The sequence below is a fragment of the Meriones unguiculatus genome, chromosome 3 (genome assembly GCF_030254825.1).
Source record: "Meriones unguiculatus strain TT.TT164.6M chromosome 3, Bangor_MerUng_6.1, whole genome shotgun sequence".
Classification (NCBI taxonomy): Eukaryota; Metazoa; Chordata; class Mammalia; order Rodentia; family Muridae; genus Meriones; species Meriones unguiculatus.
The window spans coordinates 176,242,859-176,259,698 of NC_083351.1; the positions used below are offsets into that span (position 1 = coordinate 176,242,859).

The following is a 16,840-nucleotide window of genomic DNA, read 5'->3' on the forward strand; positions in this document are numbered from 1 at the left end:
ACTGTGCTCACAGAGACTCTGCTCCAGCCCCTTCTTATGGAGAAGGTGACACTGCCACTCTGAGGTCACTGTGCAGTGCTAGGCCACCATATCCTTCTCTTCTGCATCTCTCACTGGAGAGACTTCTTCCTTCAATAATCTCACTTTACACAGGACCCCTTACCAGCTACACCACCTGGGCCTGCCCCTCCCACCATCTTTCTCTAAGCCAAACTCCAAGGTCTTCCGGTCTTCCCACTCGGTGTCTTCATTCTCTCTCTCTCTCTCTCTCTCTCTCTCTCTCTCTCTCTCTCTCTCTCTCTCTTTCTCTCTTTCTGAGAAAGGACTGCTAGTGCAGGCTGGCATCAAACTCCACATGTAGGCAAAAATGACAATCCTCCTGTCCCTGCCCCTATGACCTGGGAGCCAGGGAAAACCAGCCATGCTGAGGCGTATGTGGTTCTGTGAATCTACCCCAGGGCTTCAAGCGCTCTGCCAAGTGAGCTGCACCCTCAGGTCCTCTCTGAGGACTTCTTTACTTGGAGTCCTTGTATCTTTGAAGCAGTGAATATGAAACACAAACCAGCAGGGGAGGGTGTCCCATGTTTGAAAGCCCAGGAATCAAACAGCCCTCTGCTTCACAGCTGCCCCTGGCTCTGCACAGCTGCCCCCTGGCTCTGCACAGCTGCCACCTGGCTCTCTCCAGCCCTTCATCCTAGAGGGCTACTCTCCTGCCTCTGGGCAGCTTTGCCTCCCCAACACCCATTTGCTGCTAAACCCAGGACACATAAGCTCCATCAAGCCCCTGACATATTTGGAGGGTTGAGGAGTGAACTGTGATTTTCCACACCCTACTGCTGCTTTGTCTGCACCACTGAGGTCTGAGGACAGCACCCCAGATCTGAAACATTCACTGAGCTGCAGACAGCTCTGCTCTTGATTTCCCATCCATTTTTCCAGTTAACATTAGTAATCTCTTTCCACCCTTCAAACCACATGGTGAATACAAAGGTTTATAACTTGTCTCCTTCTGAAATGAACAAGGACAAAAGGAAAAAATACTGGTAATTCCTGAGGTCACAGTCTAGACCCAACTCCAAGTGTGATCACCTTGATGAGGAGGGCTGAGGCCTGAGGGTCAGGGGCTACTCACAGAAAGCGATCCCTGTCAGTCACGAAGAGCCTCCCTGCAGACATGCTGGTGGTGCACTGGTAGCCTGTGAGCAGGTAAAGCAGGATGGCTCTGCCAGGAGACAAGGGAGGCAAAAGCAAACCACAAGTTCAACATTAGCACAGTTTTTTCCAACCGAGCTTGTTTGGCAGAATAAATGACATCACACAGGGGTTTTTTTTGTTTTGTTTTTTTTGTTTTTTTTGTTAAAAAGTAAAATAAAATAAAAGCAGGGCTAGACAGATGACTCCCCGGAAAGAGTGCTCGTGGCTCTAGCACAGGGCTCAGGTTTGGTTGCAAACACCCAGCATGTGGGTCATAACCATGTATCACTGGAGTTCTGGGGATCCTGTGCTAGAGAGTTTTATATCTACTTGACAGAAGCCAGAATTATCTGAGAGCAGAGAACCTCAACTGGTAAATGATCCTAAAACATGAAGCTGTGGGCATACCTGCAAGACATTTTCTTAATTAGTGATTGGTGGGGAGGGCCTCTCCCATGGTGGGTGGAGCCATCCCTGGGCTGTGGTCCTGGGTTCTGTACTGAAGCAGGCTGAACAAGCCACTAAACAGCACCCTCCATGGCCTCTGCCCTGTTTGGGAGCCTGCCCTGACTTCCTTCAGTGATGGGCTACACTGTGGAAATATAAGCCAAACCAACCCTTTCTCCTCAAGCTGGCTTTGGTTGTGATGTTTTTACACAGTAACAGGAACCGCAACTAAGACAGATTTCCACTCCCTCATCTGATCAAAACAGGCACCAGGGCACACACCTGGTGCACAGACATACACTCAGGCAAAACTCATGCACATAAAAAATAAGTAGTTTTAAAAGAAAGAAAATTAAAATGTAGAGCTATTCTGGTTTTAAAAACAAAGGGGGGGGGAGGTAGGGAGGAGGTTGTCAGAAGGTGTGAGTCCTGTGGGGCATTTGCCCTCTCTGTCTCTACAGCAGTTTCTAGTGCTGAAGTGGGTCCTCTAAACCCCAGCAATATGACAATGAGCCCTAATGTCACCACCCTTGCGTGTGTCTTTTAGGAGTTAACTAGTTTCAGATGAAATCATGAAAGTAGAGGCCCATAGTGTCAAGTGTCATCTGTGTCCTCACAGGGGCAAGACAGCAACAGAGTCTGCCAGGAGAGGGCTCTGAGGGAAGGAGCCAGAGAGGAAGAGCCCAGGAGAGAATCCTTACCTCAGAGAGAAGGGGAAGAGCCCTGGAGAGAATCCTCAACTCAGACCCTCATGCTGCATTGTGGAGACACATTTATTTTGAAATCCACTAAGCTATGGTATGCAGTCATGGCAGCCAACTCGTCACTTCAATTAACTAACAAAATCAGTCAGTATCATTCCTAACACAGAGGAGAGCTAAATACAGCTCCAAGGGGTTTTCACATTCAGTTAGCCACTTCGCTTTTAAAGATGAGCAAGGATAAACAATCATGAAACAATGGTGGGAATCCAGCTCAGCAGCTTACTATGGATACACAGAGAGTCACCTTTAAAGCTTTAATGATCATCCCTAAAACAGGCCAACCATCTTCCTGTGTGGCTTTTAAAGAGTTTAAAATAAATCAAGCCATGCTTATTTGTGAAGAAGTAATTTGCATTCATGTGATAAGGATAGTAAGAAAGAAGAAGGGGGATAAAAGGTCCCCTGTGGCTGTGTGTTTCTTGGACACAGACAAAGGGAAGCAGCATGTGCACACATTATTCAGACTTTACTCTGCCTTACAGAGCCCCACACCTGCCACACTGTGCTGAGCATGAGAACATTATGCTCATGGAAAAAAGCCAGCCAAAACAATCAAGAACCCATCAAAACAACAACAAGACTCCAATTTATGACACCAGTTCAGGGGCTCTGCATTAGCCATACTCCAAGACAGAAAGCAGAATGGCTGCTGTCAGGAAGTGGGAGTGATTAGTATGAGGAGTGTTCTTTCAGAGCTGCGGAACTCCATTTGGGAAGATGAAAACTTGTCCCAAAGTTATAGTGAGAATCAATCTGCATGAAAGGAACCTACTCCATACACTAAAACTGGCTAAAACCAGTTTCCTCCTGCTGGGTTGCCTCATCCAGCCTCCACATGAGGGTCTGTGCCTAGTCTTACTGTAGCTTGTTATGTCATGCTTGGCTGATGTCACCAGAAGGCCTGCTCTTTTCCTAGGAGAGGTATGTGGGGGGGACTGAAAAGCAGGGGAAATACAGTAGAGACATAATATTTGAAAGAAAATAAAAAGAACTGAAGAAATGTGAAATGTGTGTACAGTTTCATACTATCCATGCACAAACATGTGGAAAAGTGATCCCTTGTCTGTGCTTTCAGTATACAGCACAGTCTACCACAGAATAAATGCTTACCTGTGTTTGTCACAAATTCCAGGTCTTAAAGGATTTATAAAAGTTTGAACAAAATGACAGCATTTTCTTTAAATCAGGATCTGAGCTTGCTTACCTAGTGTCGACTTCAATACAATCATTTTTTTAAGATCCGGAAAGTGATTCCTATAGCAGCTGCCAGGAAGTCGGTGATAAGGGCCTATCAAAAAGCAAATGGATGAAAAAGAAAATTCTTCATTAGGACAAAAAGGTACTCAACATATTGGTCATTGTTTTAAGATAGATGGTTTCCCAGTGAGAGCTCCACACTTACATAAATACTAAGTTTAGGTAAGAGTCCCTGGGAGAACAGAAAACACACATGTTAACAGACTTCTTGTATGTTAAACTGAAAGTTAACTTCCTGCAGTCTGCGGCTCTCACAGCACAGACCCTGGAGAAGCTAAGGTTTCTCTCAGTGACCCAGCAGGACCGGCCAGTGTAGGGCCCATTTCAGATATGAAAACAAGGATGACACAGGGTGGGAGAGAATGCAGGCACCTTCAAGGATGGGGATGGGAGGTCCAAATTTGAAAATTAATTGCTGGGGCAACATGACTGTGGTCCTGGGTACAAGTTTAGACGAAGAAGTGGACGACAAGTTAAGACAGACCCGCCTGCCCAGCCTTAGGGCCTTGAAAGATATCTCTCCTTGGCAACCAGACCAGATGGCCAGCAGTCCCTCACCCAGATAGTCCTGCCTAATCAGCATGTAACAGGACACTCCAGGCACTATGCATGATCAGATAGTCCCCCAGATGGTCAAGGCTGGACCACTGTGGCCTTGGTGCCTAAAACAGACCTATTATTTTAAAGGGCAATTTCCCTAAAGACCCTCTTACCCAATTCTGTAATGCCAAGGCTTAGACTTAAAGGTCAATTTCCCTAAAGACCCTCTTACTCAATTCTGTAATGCCAAGGCTTGGACTTTTCTGCTTGTGTTTTTCCCTTTAAAAACCTTGTTCACCTAGACTGCTGAGCCCTAGTCCTCCTCTTCAACTAGGGAGAATGCTGCTACCTGGGCTTGAGCTTGTAATAAAAGATCCTCATGTATTTGCAGCAGATTCGATTTCTGATGATCTTTGGGTGTCTCATGAACTGGGCATAATATCTGGGGGCTGGTCTGGGATCCCCAAGACTCTAGGACCCTGACCAGGAGGGTCTGATGCAGGCAGAAAGTGTTTAAGTGCCTCTATGCAGTGTCTGTGTCTGTGTTTTCTCTCAGTCCTGAAAAGCTTCGAAGTGTCTGTACAAGGGGCAAGATGTGGCTAGGAGCAGATGCACTGTCGTGGGAGATTCAAGGAAGACATACCTGGCCCTGGGGTGGACCAGGAATCCCACTGTCAGTTACTCTGCTCTCTGGGTGCCTTTCAGATTCACTGGCAGGAATCTGAGAGTCCAAGTGTCTGTACAAGGGGCAAGATGTGGCTAGGAGCAGATGCACTGTCGTGGGAGATTCAAGGAAGACATACCTGGCCCTGGGGTGGACCAGGAATCCCACTGTCAGTTACTCTGCTCTCTGGGTGCCTTTCAGATTCACTGGCAGGAATCTGAGAGTCCAAGCTTTTGGATCTATTTCTGTTTACAGTTGAGGAACAGCTACTTTGTTCACTTCTGCCTTTCAATTTTGTTCCTTGTGTCTGTGTGTCTTTGTTGGACTGTAGGACTGTGACAAATGCTATAGGACAGACTGCTTCTAACTCCCTAGGCTTAACTCTTGCCCATTTTGGGGGGACCCTGGACTGGCAGGTCTCTGTCAATGCTTTGGTCTCTGTCACTGCTCCAGTCTCTGGTGGTGAAGGGAGTCAGGTTGCTTGGAAATGCAGCCCACCCAGGGAGAGGCTTCTCTGTAGACAGGCAGCTATTAGAGGGGCAACAGCAGCTTCTCAGGTAAGAAAGCTGCAAAGCCTCTATGGTCATAAGAATTAGATTCAACAGGTAGCAAGATGTTCCTTCCTTGAAATGACAGCTAAAAGAAGTACAACTAAGTTTTGTAGTTTTGTCTGTTTTGAATATATAAGTTTCCTATGTTTTGTCTGTCTTGGTTAGATTATTGGTTAGTGAGTATGTTAAGATTTTACATAAAACCTGTCCTTTCTTAAAAACCAGGTTTATAAAAATAAAGTTTGAAACTCTGGTTATATAAGATATTAAACTGCACCTCCATGTGTTTGTATACAAGAACTTTTCTTGCTGGCAGCCAAAGTTTATGACATCAAAATAATATGCTTGGGATTGACTTTAGAGGCACTGAATTGTTCACACTGATAAAATTTAGTTTTTACTTTTAAAATTATGGTTATGCTTTGTGACTTCAATCCTAAAAAGTACTTTATTTTGATATTGCAAAAACAGATTCTTCTAAAAATGTTTTTATTTTAATGTTGCAAAAACAGGTTTTGAAGACTGTTTAAGGCTATGAAACGTTTTAAAGTTTATCAGGCATTTGAAAATAATGACTTTGGGCAGTCTAACAGGGAACTTGGAACAGTTTCTCAACCCTTTGGGGTAGGACAAAAGACTTTGGTATTTATTTTATTAATTTCACCAAATGAAACAAAGGGATACTGTTTAAGCCAATTGAGAAAACTGAAGCTTTTACAGTGTATCATGTCAGAATGGTAAAAACCCATGGCATGGAATGACTTAGTAAAAAAAAAAAAAAGAAAGAAAGAGAGAGAGAAAAGAAAATGAGAAGGATTTTGGTGCTGCAACCCGGGCTTCAGCTTGTAATAAAAGATCCTCATGTATTTGCAGAGGAGTGGAATCCTGGTGGTCTTTGGGGGTCTCATGAACTGGGCATAACAGGGAGCAAACTTAAGTGACAAAAAGTGTTCACCTCAACTACATGAGACCTCAGCTCTGGTGCCAGTGAACACGCCCAGTGTCCTACTTCACATGCTTCACAAGATCTCAGGCTTTCGTTACTCTGTGTTACAAATAGCCCAGGACAGGGGCAAAGGCAGGGCAGAGCCCTGCACAGCAAACACGAGGCCCCAGTAGTGATCCCCACATGCAAACCAAATAATAACATTAAAACCCCTCACAACCCAGCTCCTAACAGTAGATTGTGTGCTCAGAAGGGGTGAGCTTTTCCCCACCTGTGCAGCCTTGGGGACGTCTGAGCCTGTGTGGTACAGAGAGCTAGTGCTGCCAGCAAGGAATCCACACAGCTGACTCCACAGACAGTCACCCATCACCTCTGTCAACACTGCCCTTCAACCTCAGGCTGTGGGGCCTGGGCTCAAGAACCCTCACCCAGCAACTATAGCCCTCAGGTCCCCATCTACACTGTGCAGAGAGCTGACAGGAAGGCCATCCAGCTTTGGTTTGGGGGCAAAACGGCATTGAAAGAGTATTCCTCTCAGCAAAGGAGTGAGGTTACATGATGCTTTAACTTAATTGAGGTATTTATCCTATTAGTCATCTGGTAACTTTTTAAAGATAGGAAATTATAATCCAGAAGAAAACATCTTATTATGTTCCCTACTAACTTAAATTAAAAACCAAAATCCTGGGGCTTGGAGAGATGTCTCAGCAGTCAAGAACACTTGCTACTCTTGCAGAGGATGGAGACTCAGTGCTGAGCACACACAGGGTCCCTCAAGCTGCCTGGAACTCCAATTGCAGAAGATATGACACCTTCTTCTGCCCTCTGTGGGCCTGCACGTGATGCAGCTACACATGCAGGCAAAGGACTCAGATATAAAAAATGAGTACAAAAATTTTAAATCTAGTTTCAATTCACAGCATCACTAACACAGACATGCACACACACACACACACACACACACACACACACACACACACACACATCTCATGACTTTCCCTCACTGTTCAACCATGATTAACCCAATTTCATAAATGTCACTATTCATTTGTTTTCAAATCATATCAAAATTTTCCCCCAACTAACTGAGACATAAATTGCCTGTTTTATTACATAAATGCCCAAGTATAAGGGCCAAAGTGTTTGGAGCAACTGACAGTATAACTCAAATGGTAACAATAACAATCAGAGAAGGAAGGCAGCAATATTTCAATATGAAAATGGTCCTACTCATGCTTAGAAGTAAGCAGTGTTTCATTACAGCCAACAAGATACCATCTTTCAGTATTTAACAAAATTAAATATAGTGAGGAATTTGTAGTGTTAAAAAACCCAGTTATGAGCTGGGCCTGGTAATGAACACCTTTAATCCCAGCACTCATGGAGGCAGAGACAGGTAGATGGAAAACAAGATCAACCAACCAACAAACAAACAAAACACACACACACATAAGAAAAAGAAACCCTGAAACAGTTATGTATGTGAATGTGTTTGTTATAATCCCACATGTGGGGGTAGAAGGCATCTTCACAGCAGGTGACTATGACTTGCCTTGTGCTCCAGCAGGAGCATGGTTCTTCCAGCTGTAGATATTTTCTCCCAGTCTGTGGAACTCTGGGAACTTTTCAGAGTATATGTAAGTGTCAGAGCCCTAAGAGAGCAGCTGCTGCTCCTGCTGCTGTCCCTGTAGCTGCTGGTTGCAGTTTGTTGCTATTTGATACAGTTTATCAAGTAATTGTGCACAAAGAAACTAGGAGAAGAAATGGAATATTTTGAAATGTAAGGTCAGTCTAGTACCAAGGAACTGGACAACCCTGACCAGCAGGAAGTAGTCTAAAGAGATCTCTTCACCCTCTCCTCTCTAACCATCTTTCTCACCTACCTAGTATTGAAAGGTTGGAAGGAATTGGGGTGGAGAATGGTGGTATATAAAAGAATGCAATAAACTAATCAAAAAGATGCCTACAACTAACCACCTGATAATAATATCAGGACCCCCAAACAGCTGCACTAAAGGTTTGACAGAAATGGGGATGGAGAGTACTTGCCCACTAATGGCTAAGACCCTGGGCTCAGTCAATAAATCAGAATCATTATCATCATCATCATGAATAAAAAGTAAACAAGTGAAAGCCAAATGAGCCAGAAGAATTGCATTCCTATATGATACATTTTTAGAACAACAGAAAATCCTAAGGCATGTCGATTACTGGTACAGATCCAGTTTAAGGAGAAGTGGAGACAGTCTTCTTCCTGGTTCCCAGCAGCCATAGGGAAGAGTCTGGTTAAGTCCACCTGCATTCTTTGTGTAGCTACAGCTTTCAACACCAGCCTCAGGGCACTGCACTCCTCAGCAGGCTCACCCCTCAGGCAGCAGATACACAGGCTCCCACAGAGGTGCTCAGTGACACTGTCTCCTAGACCCTGATTTCAAATACTGATCAGCCCCCTTCCCTCCCTTCCCTCTGTCATCCCTGTCCCTTCTCTACTTAAACTTTCTCCAAAGTCCGTTTTTCATCTGACATGCTACAAATTTTATCTATTTACTCAGTTACCACGTATCCACATAAACGAACATTTACATCCAGAAAATAGTCTTTTTACTCACTTTGTGCAGCCCTGTACTTTGAACTTGGAGGGAGAATTGGTGAATGAAAGTAGTGAAGTTTGAGGAACTTCCAGGTGTGCCTAATTACTTTTCTTGATCCCTGGATAAAAGTCCTGCTTGGATTAGTCATAACAGTTCCTCCATATAAAAAAAATATGATTAACAACCGGTTCTGTAAGTAAGAAGTTAATCATGTCCTCCTTGCTTTCCTGAATATTTCTATGTGCCAAGCAGAGTGGGGATGACAAATGCATAGAAGGTAGCAGAAGGTAAGTGTGACTCTGAAGTGAAAGAATCAGACTAACCCTATAACCTATATTTCTTTTAATTGTCATTAAACCTATATTTTTGAAATATAGTCCCATGTCAAACTAAAGTCTATCAGTGCTTTTCCAGACAACAGGAGAATGTAGCAGCCCCTCCGACCCTAGCCATCTGCACGAATGGAGATAAGGATGTACTAATCACGTTCCCACCTTTAACAGTAGCTGCATCTGCACCTATCAGGAAAGATCAGATATCTCCCAGATGTCTGAGACAAAACTGACCTGACCCACCCAAATAGACCCTATATCTTCTATCTTCTCCCATGCTGTCAGACCTGTAACTCCCTCTCTCCCTGAGCTTTTTCCTTTAAAAACCTTAGGATTTCCTGACTAGGGGCTGACTCTAGCTTAATTGCAGAGCTAGCCCCATTGCTCAGTGGCTTGAATAAACCTCTTGTATTTGCATGGATATGGTCTCCATAGTTTACTTCAGTTGCCTCTCAGGTGATTAGGCTCCTGCTGAGGCTATCAGGCTCCTGCCAGGCCTAACAGAAGTAGACAGACTCAGAAACAAATTGCTTCCACTTGAGTTTTCACAATACAATTAGAGTAATCCATCAGATTACCTGAGTTATAGTGAAACTTAGAAAACTGATGACATTTTTGAGACAACGATTTATTATCCACCGGAGCTGATGCCAGAAGGGGGTGACACAAGACAACTCCAACGCTGAGCTCGTCTCCACCTGCTGCTCCCCCAGGACTCGATCCAGTTCCATTCTTGTTTCACTGTAGAAGGAGGACTGGATATACATACTGGCTAATTCTTGGGTGACTTCAAGTTCTGTCTCTAAAAACTCTTCATGTTCATCAGCTTTGGGGGAAAAGCAGATAAAGATAAGAAACCCTTAGCAGACAATAATTTAATTTTTCATAAATAACCTGTAAATTATCTATTAATTTTCTTTGAGACAAAGTCTGTTGTAACCCAGACTGGCCTCAAAGTTCTATGTAGCAAAAGTTTGCCAAGAGCCATTGTCTCCAGGAAGTTCAGTAAGCATGGAGCTTTCTGGAAGGTAGTCCAGTGTTCTGCAAGGTCTGTACTGTGATGCACCCCCACAATTGCTTCCAGCCACTGACACCCATTCTTCCTTTCTGTGTTGCTATATCTATCAAAACACTGGCATGGTGTGAACCCTCACTTTCGGGCTATTTGCCCACTCTGAACAAACCTACTATTCATCTTTACTGCTGTTCAGATGAACTAATTCCTGATTATGAAATTCCTGATTAGAACTGAGACAATTTTAGAATTTAAAAAGTTAAATAGTCAAAAGAAAGTTTGCAACTGCAGTAAATACTTTTGTGGACCTCTAGATGCCTCACTAGGAGACAGGCTTGTGGCTTCAGATAAGCGTTCATTCTAGAGATGGCACGAATCCTGGTCTGCAGTATAAATACAGGCAAGTTGGTGTGAACTTCTCCTGAACCCAGAATGTAATAGGACTACCAAGAAATGTCTAAATAATGTAGAAACCTTAGTGTCAAAGTTACAAACTGTGTCATTGTAATTCCTTATACCTTGTCAGCTTACGGCATAATGCTGTCATTCTAAATTTAATTTGTATTTTGAGATGTAAAATTAGATGAAGAAATATTTACCTTAGTACCAAAACAAGCAACCACTAAAAGCCTTCCTGCCATAACGGTTTTGTTTGTCTCTGTAATAAACGCTTTTGACTATGAGGGAATTCTTTCTTTGAGGTACACAGCATTTGCTCAGGGCATAAGAGGTGTAACCAGGACAATAAAGTTTGTTTCCTCATCCATTCAATGTGTGTGTGGGGGCGGTGGCCAATTTTCTGTCTCTCTCTTATTTCTTATTCCCCTGTAGACTTACAGATAAGTTAACAGACTCAGGGCTCTGCCATCAGCAGGCATACTTTATGCAAGAGGCCTATCTACAGATCAAAGATGGCCTTTAACAATTCCCTGCAGTTGCTGGATAGAAGCCTCTTACTTCTTACTCTCCTACTCTTAACTAGCTTTTTGCAGCCCTGACTGCAGGAATAAAGTGGTCAGCTTAGGCTTTCCTGTCAGTAGGAGACCACCCTGTCCTGAGCAGCAGAGAGGAAACCTTGTCTCCCTCCCTCTTCTGTCCTTACTGGCTGCCTCCTGCAGTCTCCAAAAAAGAGGCTTTGGAATCTAGATATAGAGTATGAGATAGAGATGTCAGTCACAGACTGACCCCAAAAAGGGAAAAAGGCAACATTCACAGGTGTGACTGACCCCCAAATGGCCAATGCTGCTTCCACCTACCACAGTGCTCCCCTCCCCCACCCCTGACTCCTCAAACCTGGCTTTGACAAAGGGTGGCCTTGAACTTCCCCTGGCCTCCTGTTTCTATGTGGCAAGTGCTTTGATTGCAGGCAGACACCTTCACACCCAGGTATGCAGTGCCAGAGACCAAACTCAAGGCTTTGTGCGCACTAGGCAAGCATTCTCCAGCTGAGCTAAGTCCTCAGCCCAAGTTTTGAGAGTAAAAATGTTGCTACTGTATAATTCCTTCCCACATAAGAAAAGCATCCTTCACTGACCTGGCTACTGTCTTTATCTCAGGGATACAGCAACCTGAAAGGCCTTTTCCCTTCTGGATCCCAAGTCTTAACATTGGCTTCGTTCCCATGTGGATCTATACTTAATATAAAGGTCTGGTGCCTGCTTTCTGCCACATGTGAATGTATAAAGTGCCAAGTTTCTTTCTTTTTTTTTTTTTTTTAAGCTGTAGAGTGTTACAGTGTGTCATAGAGTTTGACCTTTCGCCCACACATCTTTACTTGCAAATGTTCATGACAATGAGTCTCTGGTCTGTTTTGAGGCCTCTGGGTCCTGCTACACTATCAATACTGGAACCTCACAGGAAGCCTCTGGGATGTCCAGTTGTCCTGTGTCATGGAGATCCTGCAGTTCTGGATCTGCAGGGCAGGCTCCTTCACACACTCCAGCAGTTCACATATGAGTACATGTAGGGATGGGCCAACTCAAACCCTGGATCTGGGCCTAAGTGCACCTGAGCTATTCAGTCTGCCAGCTCCTCCATACCCATACCACCAGGGGGAGCTCTCCAGCACCACCCTGGCTAGCTCCCCCAATGCTACAGCCAGCTCTCCTGCTCTCCTGCCCTTCCCAGGCTCACCTGCTCCCACAACACCAGGATCAGCTCTAAGGACCAGGTCCTCCCCCACCAATCACTCACCAGGAAAATGCCCTACATGCTTCTCTATATCCCCATTTTATAGATCCATTTTCTTAACTGAGTTTCCCTCCTCTCAGATGACTTTAGCTTGGGTCGAGTTGACATAAAACTAACCACCACATTCTGCAATGCCTGTCCTTGTGAGCTGAGGTAGAAAGAGCATACATTCCAGGTCAGGCTGGCTACATGAGCAAATCCTACCTAAAACAATAGAAAGAACAATATGACAGACAGTGAGTGCATTCACTTTCTAACAGGAATTTCCCTTTTGACAATATCACATAAATGTTCTTTCATAAATTAAATAGAAACCACCCAGCACAAACATCAAGCAAAGTCTATTAGCTAATTTTAGGACATTGAATGAACATAAAATGACTATATTGTAGTGAACCTCATTGTTGCATTTTAATGAAAGAAGTTGGGCAAAAATCTGTGATTTAGAAGACCCACATACCTTCATGGCCATCCTCCTCTGTGTGGATTATGGCAGAGACACCTCTAATAATGTAGTCCAGGAAGAAGTCTACAGGGATGTGGTGGGAGTCATCTGTGTAACCTACAAAGGAGGCAGCCAAAGAGCACACAGCTGAGGACCCTCTTTCAGAGAGTGGGGGAGGGGAAGACAGAATAACTTCTTCCTTTTCCTGCTCTGCCCATCACTAATTGATCCTTTGATATTTTATACATTCACAATGGTTCAGCAATCTCAGTTTCCTGCCATATATATATGTGTATATATATATACATATATAATCATGTACATATACATATGTGAATACATACATATGCTATGTGTATGACATATATATATATATATATATATATATATATATATATATATACCTATAGGATCTCTTCATGTGAAACAATCAATTGAACTTGACCTAAATTTTTAGTGGACTGTATAAACTCACAAATGTTTGGACATTTTTAAATGACAAAGATTAACCAAAAACAAACAAAGAGTACTGGACAACATATATTTAAACCTATATTTGGAGTCAAAGAAAGTCCTCTGTAACTGTATTCATATTGCTAAAGATGAAGCTGACTGCATGAACATTGAAAAATATTTCATCATCCAATCTGACTCTAAAGAAAACAGGGAGATAAAAATATGCAGCCAGACTTAAGTCTCTCTAGCCCCATGCACAGCCAGAACCTGATATGTAAAGGTAGCACTAATTAAGTGATCTCCCACTTCTCAGCTTCAGATTACACTCTAGGGGAAAACTGAAAACCACCATCCACATGATCAAGAATGCAATGATGCTGTGCCTTCCCAACACTGTTCCAATGATGGATAACTGTCCCTAGGCCAGCATGTCAGCTAAGAGGGTCACAACAACTGGAAAGCAGAATGCAGGTTTCAGTAGAAATGCTCAAACACAGGCATGGATACAGGACAGGAGAAAGACAGGAGATCTTACAACAAGCCAGGACTGTAAAACTAACCAAAGTCCTGTCACCAAATCAACCAAAGGTATCTACAGTGGAGAAACCCACACACAGTGAGTGTGCACTGGGTCAGACAGCAGCCATGATGACCCCTGTTCTCTACACAGACCCTGTGGATGAAGGAGTTCTCAGAGCAGAGCCAACCAGACCTTGGGATTTGAAGTACTCCAAAGCACTCTTCGCTGGCCCATGAAACATGACTTTTCCTGAGGCCACTAAGGTAAGGCTGTCGAACAATCTGAAGATGGAGTTCGGAGGCTGCCTGATGGAGAAGATGATTGTCCGTCCATTCTTCGATATCCTAAGTTCAAAGAGGGAAACATCTTAAGTCACTGGACATGGGGATCTTGACATTCTCAACAAAATATTTTATTCCTGAAGTTATCCTCCTTGTTCCCATTTCCACTTGAATTTCCCTAATAAACATCTCATCTCACTTGTTTTGTGTACCTGAGAAAGAATCCCAGCTACAAGCTTCTATTTAAAAGATGAGGCGTTCTTTTTTTTTTATTAATTACATTTTATTCACTTTGTAGCCCCCCTGTGGTTCCCTTCCTCCTCCTGTCCCAAACCCTCCCTTCCTCCACTCTCTGCATGCATGCCCCTCCCCAAGTCCACTGAGAGGGGAGGACTTCTTTTCCTTCCTTCTGATCCTAGTCAATTAGGTATCATCAGATGAGGTGTTCTTAAATTGTGAGCCATTAGTGGTCTTGAGTCCACTGGAGTTTTATTGACAGCGTAGATCCCTGGGCAGTGTGGTTCTCAGGGTGAACTGGATCACTAACAGGCAGCCCAGGTGATCTGCAGGCTCACCCAAGTCTGAGAACCAATGACAGAGCAAACATTAAAACTGTGACTCAATTCCCTCTGGTCACAGAGAGTTTCAGCTTCTTGAGGAACTGGTTTTCATTGTTCTGATAATGTGAGTCACATGACTAACCACTTGATCTCACTACTGAATGTATCAGCTATAACCTCATCTGAACTTAAAAGAGATCAGCATAGTCAATTGTAAAGTCATTTCTCCTTTCTGAGGATGAGCCTCAAAAGGCCAAGCAACAGGCCAAGGAGTAGTGAGGGGCAAAGCTGGGAATTTATCACTGGTTTAATTCCATGACAAGGAAAACTGAAGCACAGTTCATAGAGTAATATATTCTGGTAGGAGAACCAATAGCTAAAATAGTGTTTAAAGCTGCTATTAAACATTTTCACAAAAGCTGGATATGGTGGCATATCCATATACTCCCAGCAACCAGGAAGATCACCTAGATCACAAAAGACTCCATTTCAAAAAGAGAGAGAAAGTAAGAAAGGAAGGAAGGAAAAAAGAAGGAAGGAAAGAAAAAAGAAAGCAAGAAGGAAAGGAAGGGAATTTCCTCTTCAAAGGAAGGAAGGAAGAAGAGAGAGAGGGAGGAAAGGAGGAAAAGGAAAAAAGAGACCAGAAGATCTGTGATTGGCAGTGTGCACCTTGAATTCCAGCACTAAGAAAAAAAAAAATGAGCTCAACCTGATCTCCACAGCAAATAATAAATTCACGAAACTTGAAGAAAAGCCTCCCCTAAGCATATGCTACGAGGTAGCTGTCTGTCTAGAGGAAGACTGCCTCAGAAACAACCAGGCCACAGAGGAACAGCAACCCAGGGTGGGTCAGAATTAGACCAGGATTCCTGGTAAGCAAACAAACTCTCCTCCATGGAACGTTGACACAGAGCACCCCTACCTAAGAAGAACGAGAAGAGCTGCACACAGCATGAAATACAAATGTCCCTCCAGAAGCTACTGGAGCTCACTGCTACAGGCGATGGAGCACACTTGTATGTGCTTGAGAAAGGGAGGAAGCAGAGTGAAGAGGAGACGGGGGAGAGGGAAGTAATAAAAAAGAGAAGTACCAGGAGAAAGATAAACAGCTGGTGTGCAATTAAATTGATCAAAGAGACCACTAGAGGGCAAAGTGGAGCAGGGAAAGCCAGAACATTAGGCAGATGGCAGCAGAGAGCTGAGACAGTCTCAACACAGAGCAGAGGGGGTTAGAGCCTTCCTCAAAGCAAGGCCCAGCACTGGCCCTGAGTGGCATCAAGACCTCCTCTCACAGCTGCACTTTGCAACCCTGGCAGTCCTCACAAAGAGAAAAAGGAGGTGATTTTTTTTTAAAGGAAAGTAAAATTTTATCTTAAAAATATATTTTAAACTATATGTATTTACTGTACTTTATGTGTTTGGGTGTTTTGCCTGAATGTATGTCTGAGCACCACATGTGTTCCTGTGCACTTGGAGGTTACATGTATAAATTATATTCCCTGGAACTGTGGAACAGATGCTGTGAGCCTCCATGCGGGTGCTGGGAATTGAACCTGAGTCCTCTGGAAGAGCAGCCAGTGCTCTGAACTGCTCACCCATCTCTCCAGCCCTAGTCAAAGATTATGTTTAAAATTTTTATTTTAAAAATATTTATCCTTGTTGAAGGAATGAACAGGACTGAAATATATTGTGTGAAATTCTTAAAAAACAGATAAAAACATAAAAACCCTCACCATGAAGGGCCTTCTTAGCTCCAGGATTGATAAACTACTTAGAAAAATGAGGAATTGCATGTCACAGCCCATTGTGCAAAATGGGAGCTGAGGAAGAAACCACACAGAATGCCATGTCTGCTTGGGAAGTAAATAAACAAGAGCAGAAGTTACCAGCTCCCATGGAAGCTAGATGGTAGAGACAAGATGAGGAGCAGAATAAGAGCTTAATAGACGACTGTTCTCCCTGACAGACGATCAATAAATAGCAAAATAGGAAATTGTAATTTTATATCATAGAATCCAGCAACCACCAGCATGGCCAAGATTCATATAAGCAAGCGGGATGGCTCAGTGGGTAAAGACGCTTGCTGC

The 16,840-nt window shown here is 43.6% G+C and overlaps 1 protein-coding gene across 1 annotated transcript in view; it reads right to left on the reverse strand.

Annotated features, from left to right (window-relative positions):
* Positions 1–16,840, reverse strand: part of LOC110554676 (ATP-binding cassette sub-family G member 3-like) — a 43,422-nt gene that overhangs the window by 11,929 nt on the left and 14,653 nt on the right. The window contains 6 exon segments of the mRNA XM_060378762.1: positions 1,133–1,222; positions 3,610–3,638; positions 3,640–3,693; positions 9,865–10,112; positions 12,952–13,053; positions 14,105–14,256. Coding sequence (XP_060234745.1) covers positions 1,133–1,222; positions 3,610–3,638; positions 3,640–3,693; positions 9,865–10,112; positions 12,952–13,053; positions 14,105–14,256 — 675 coding nt within the window.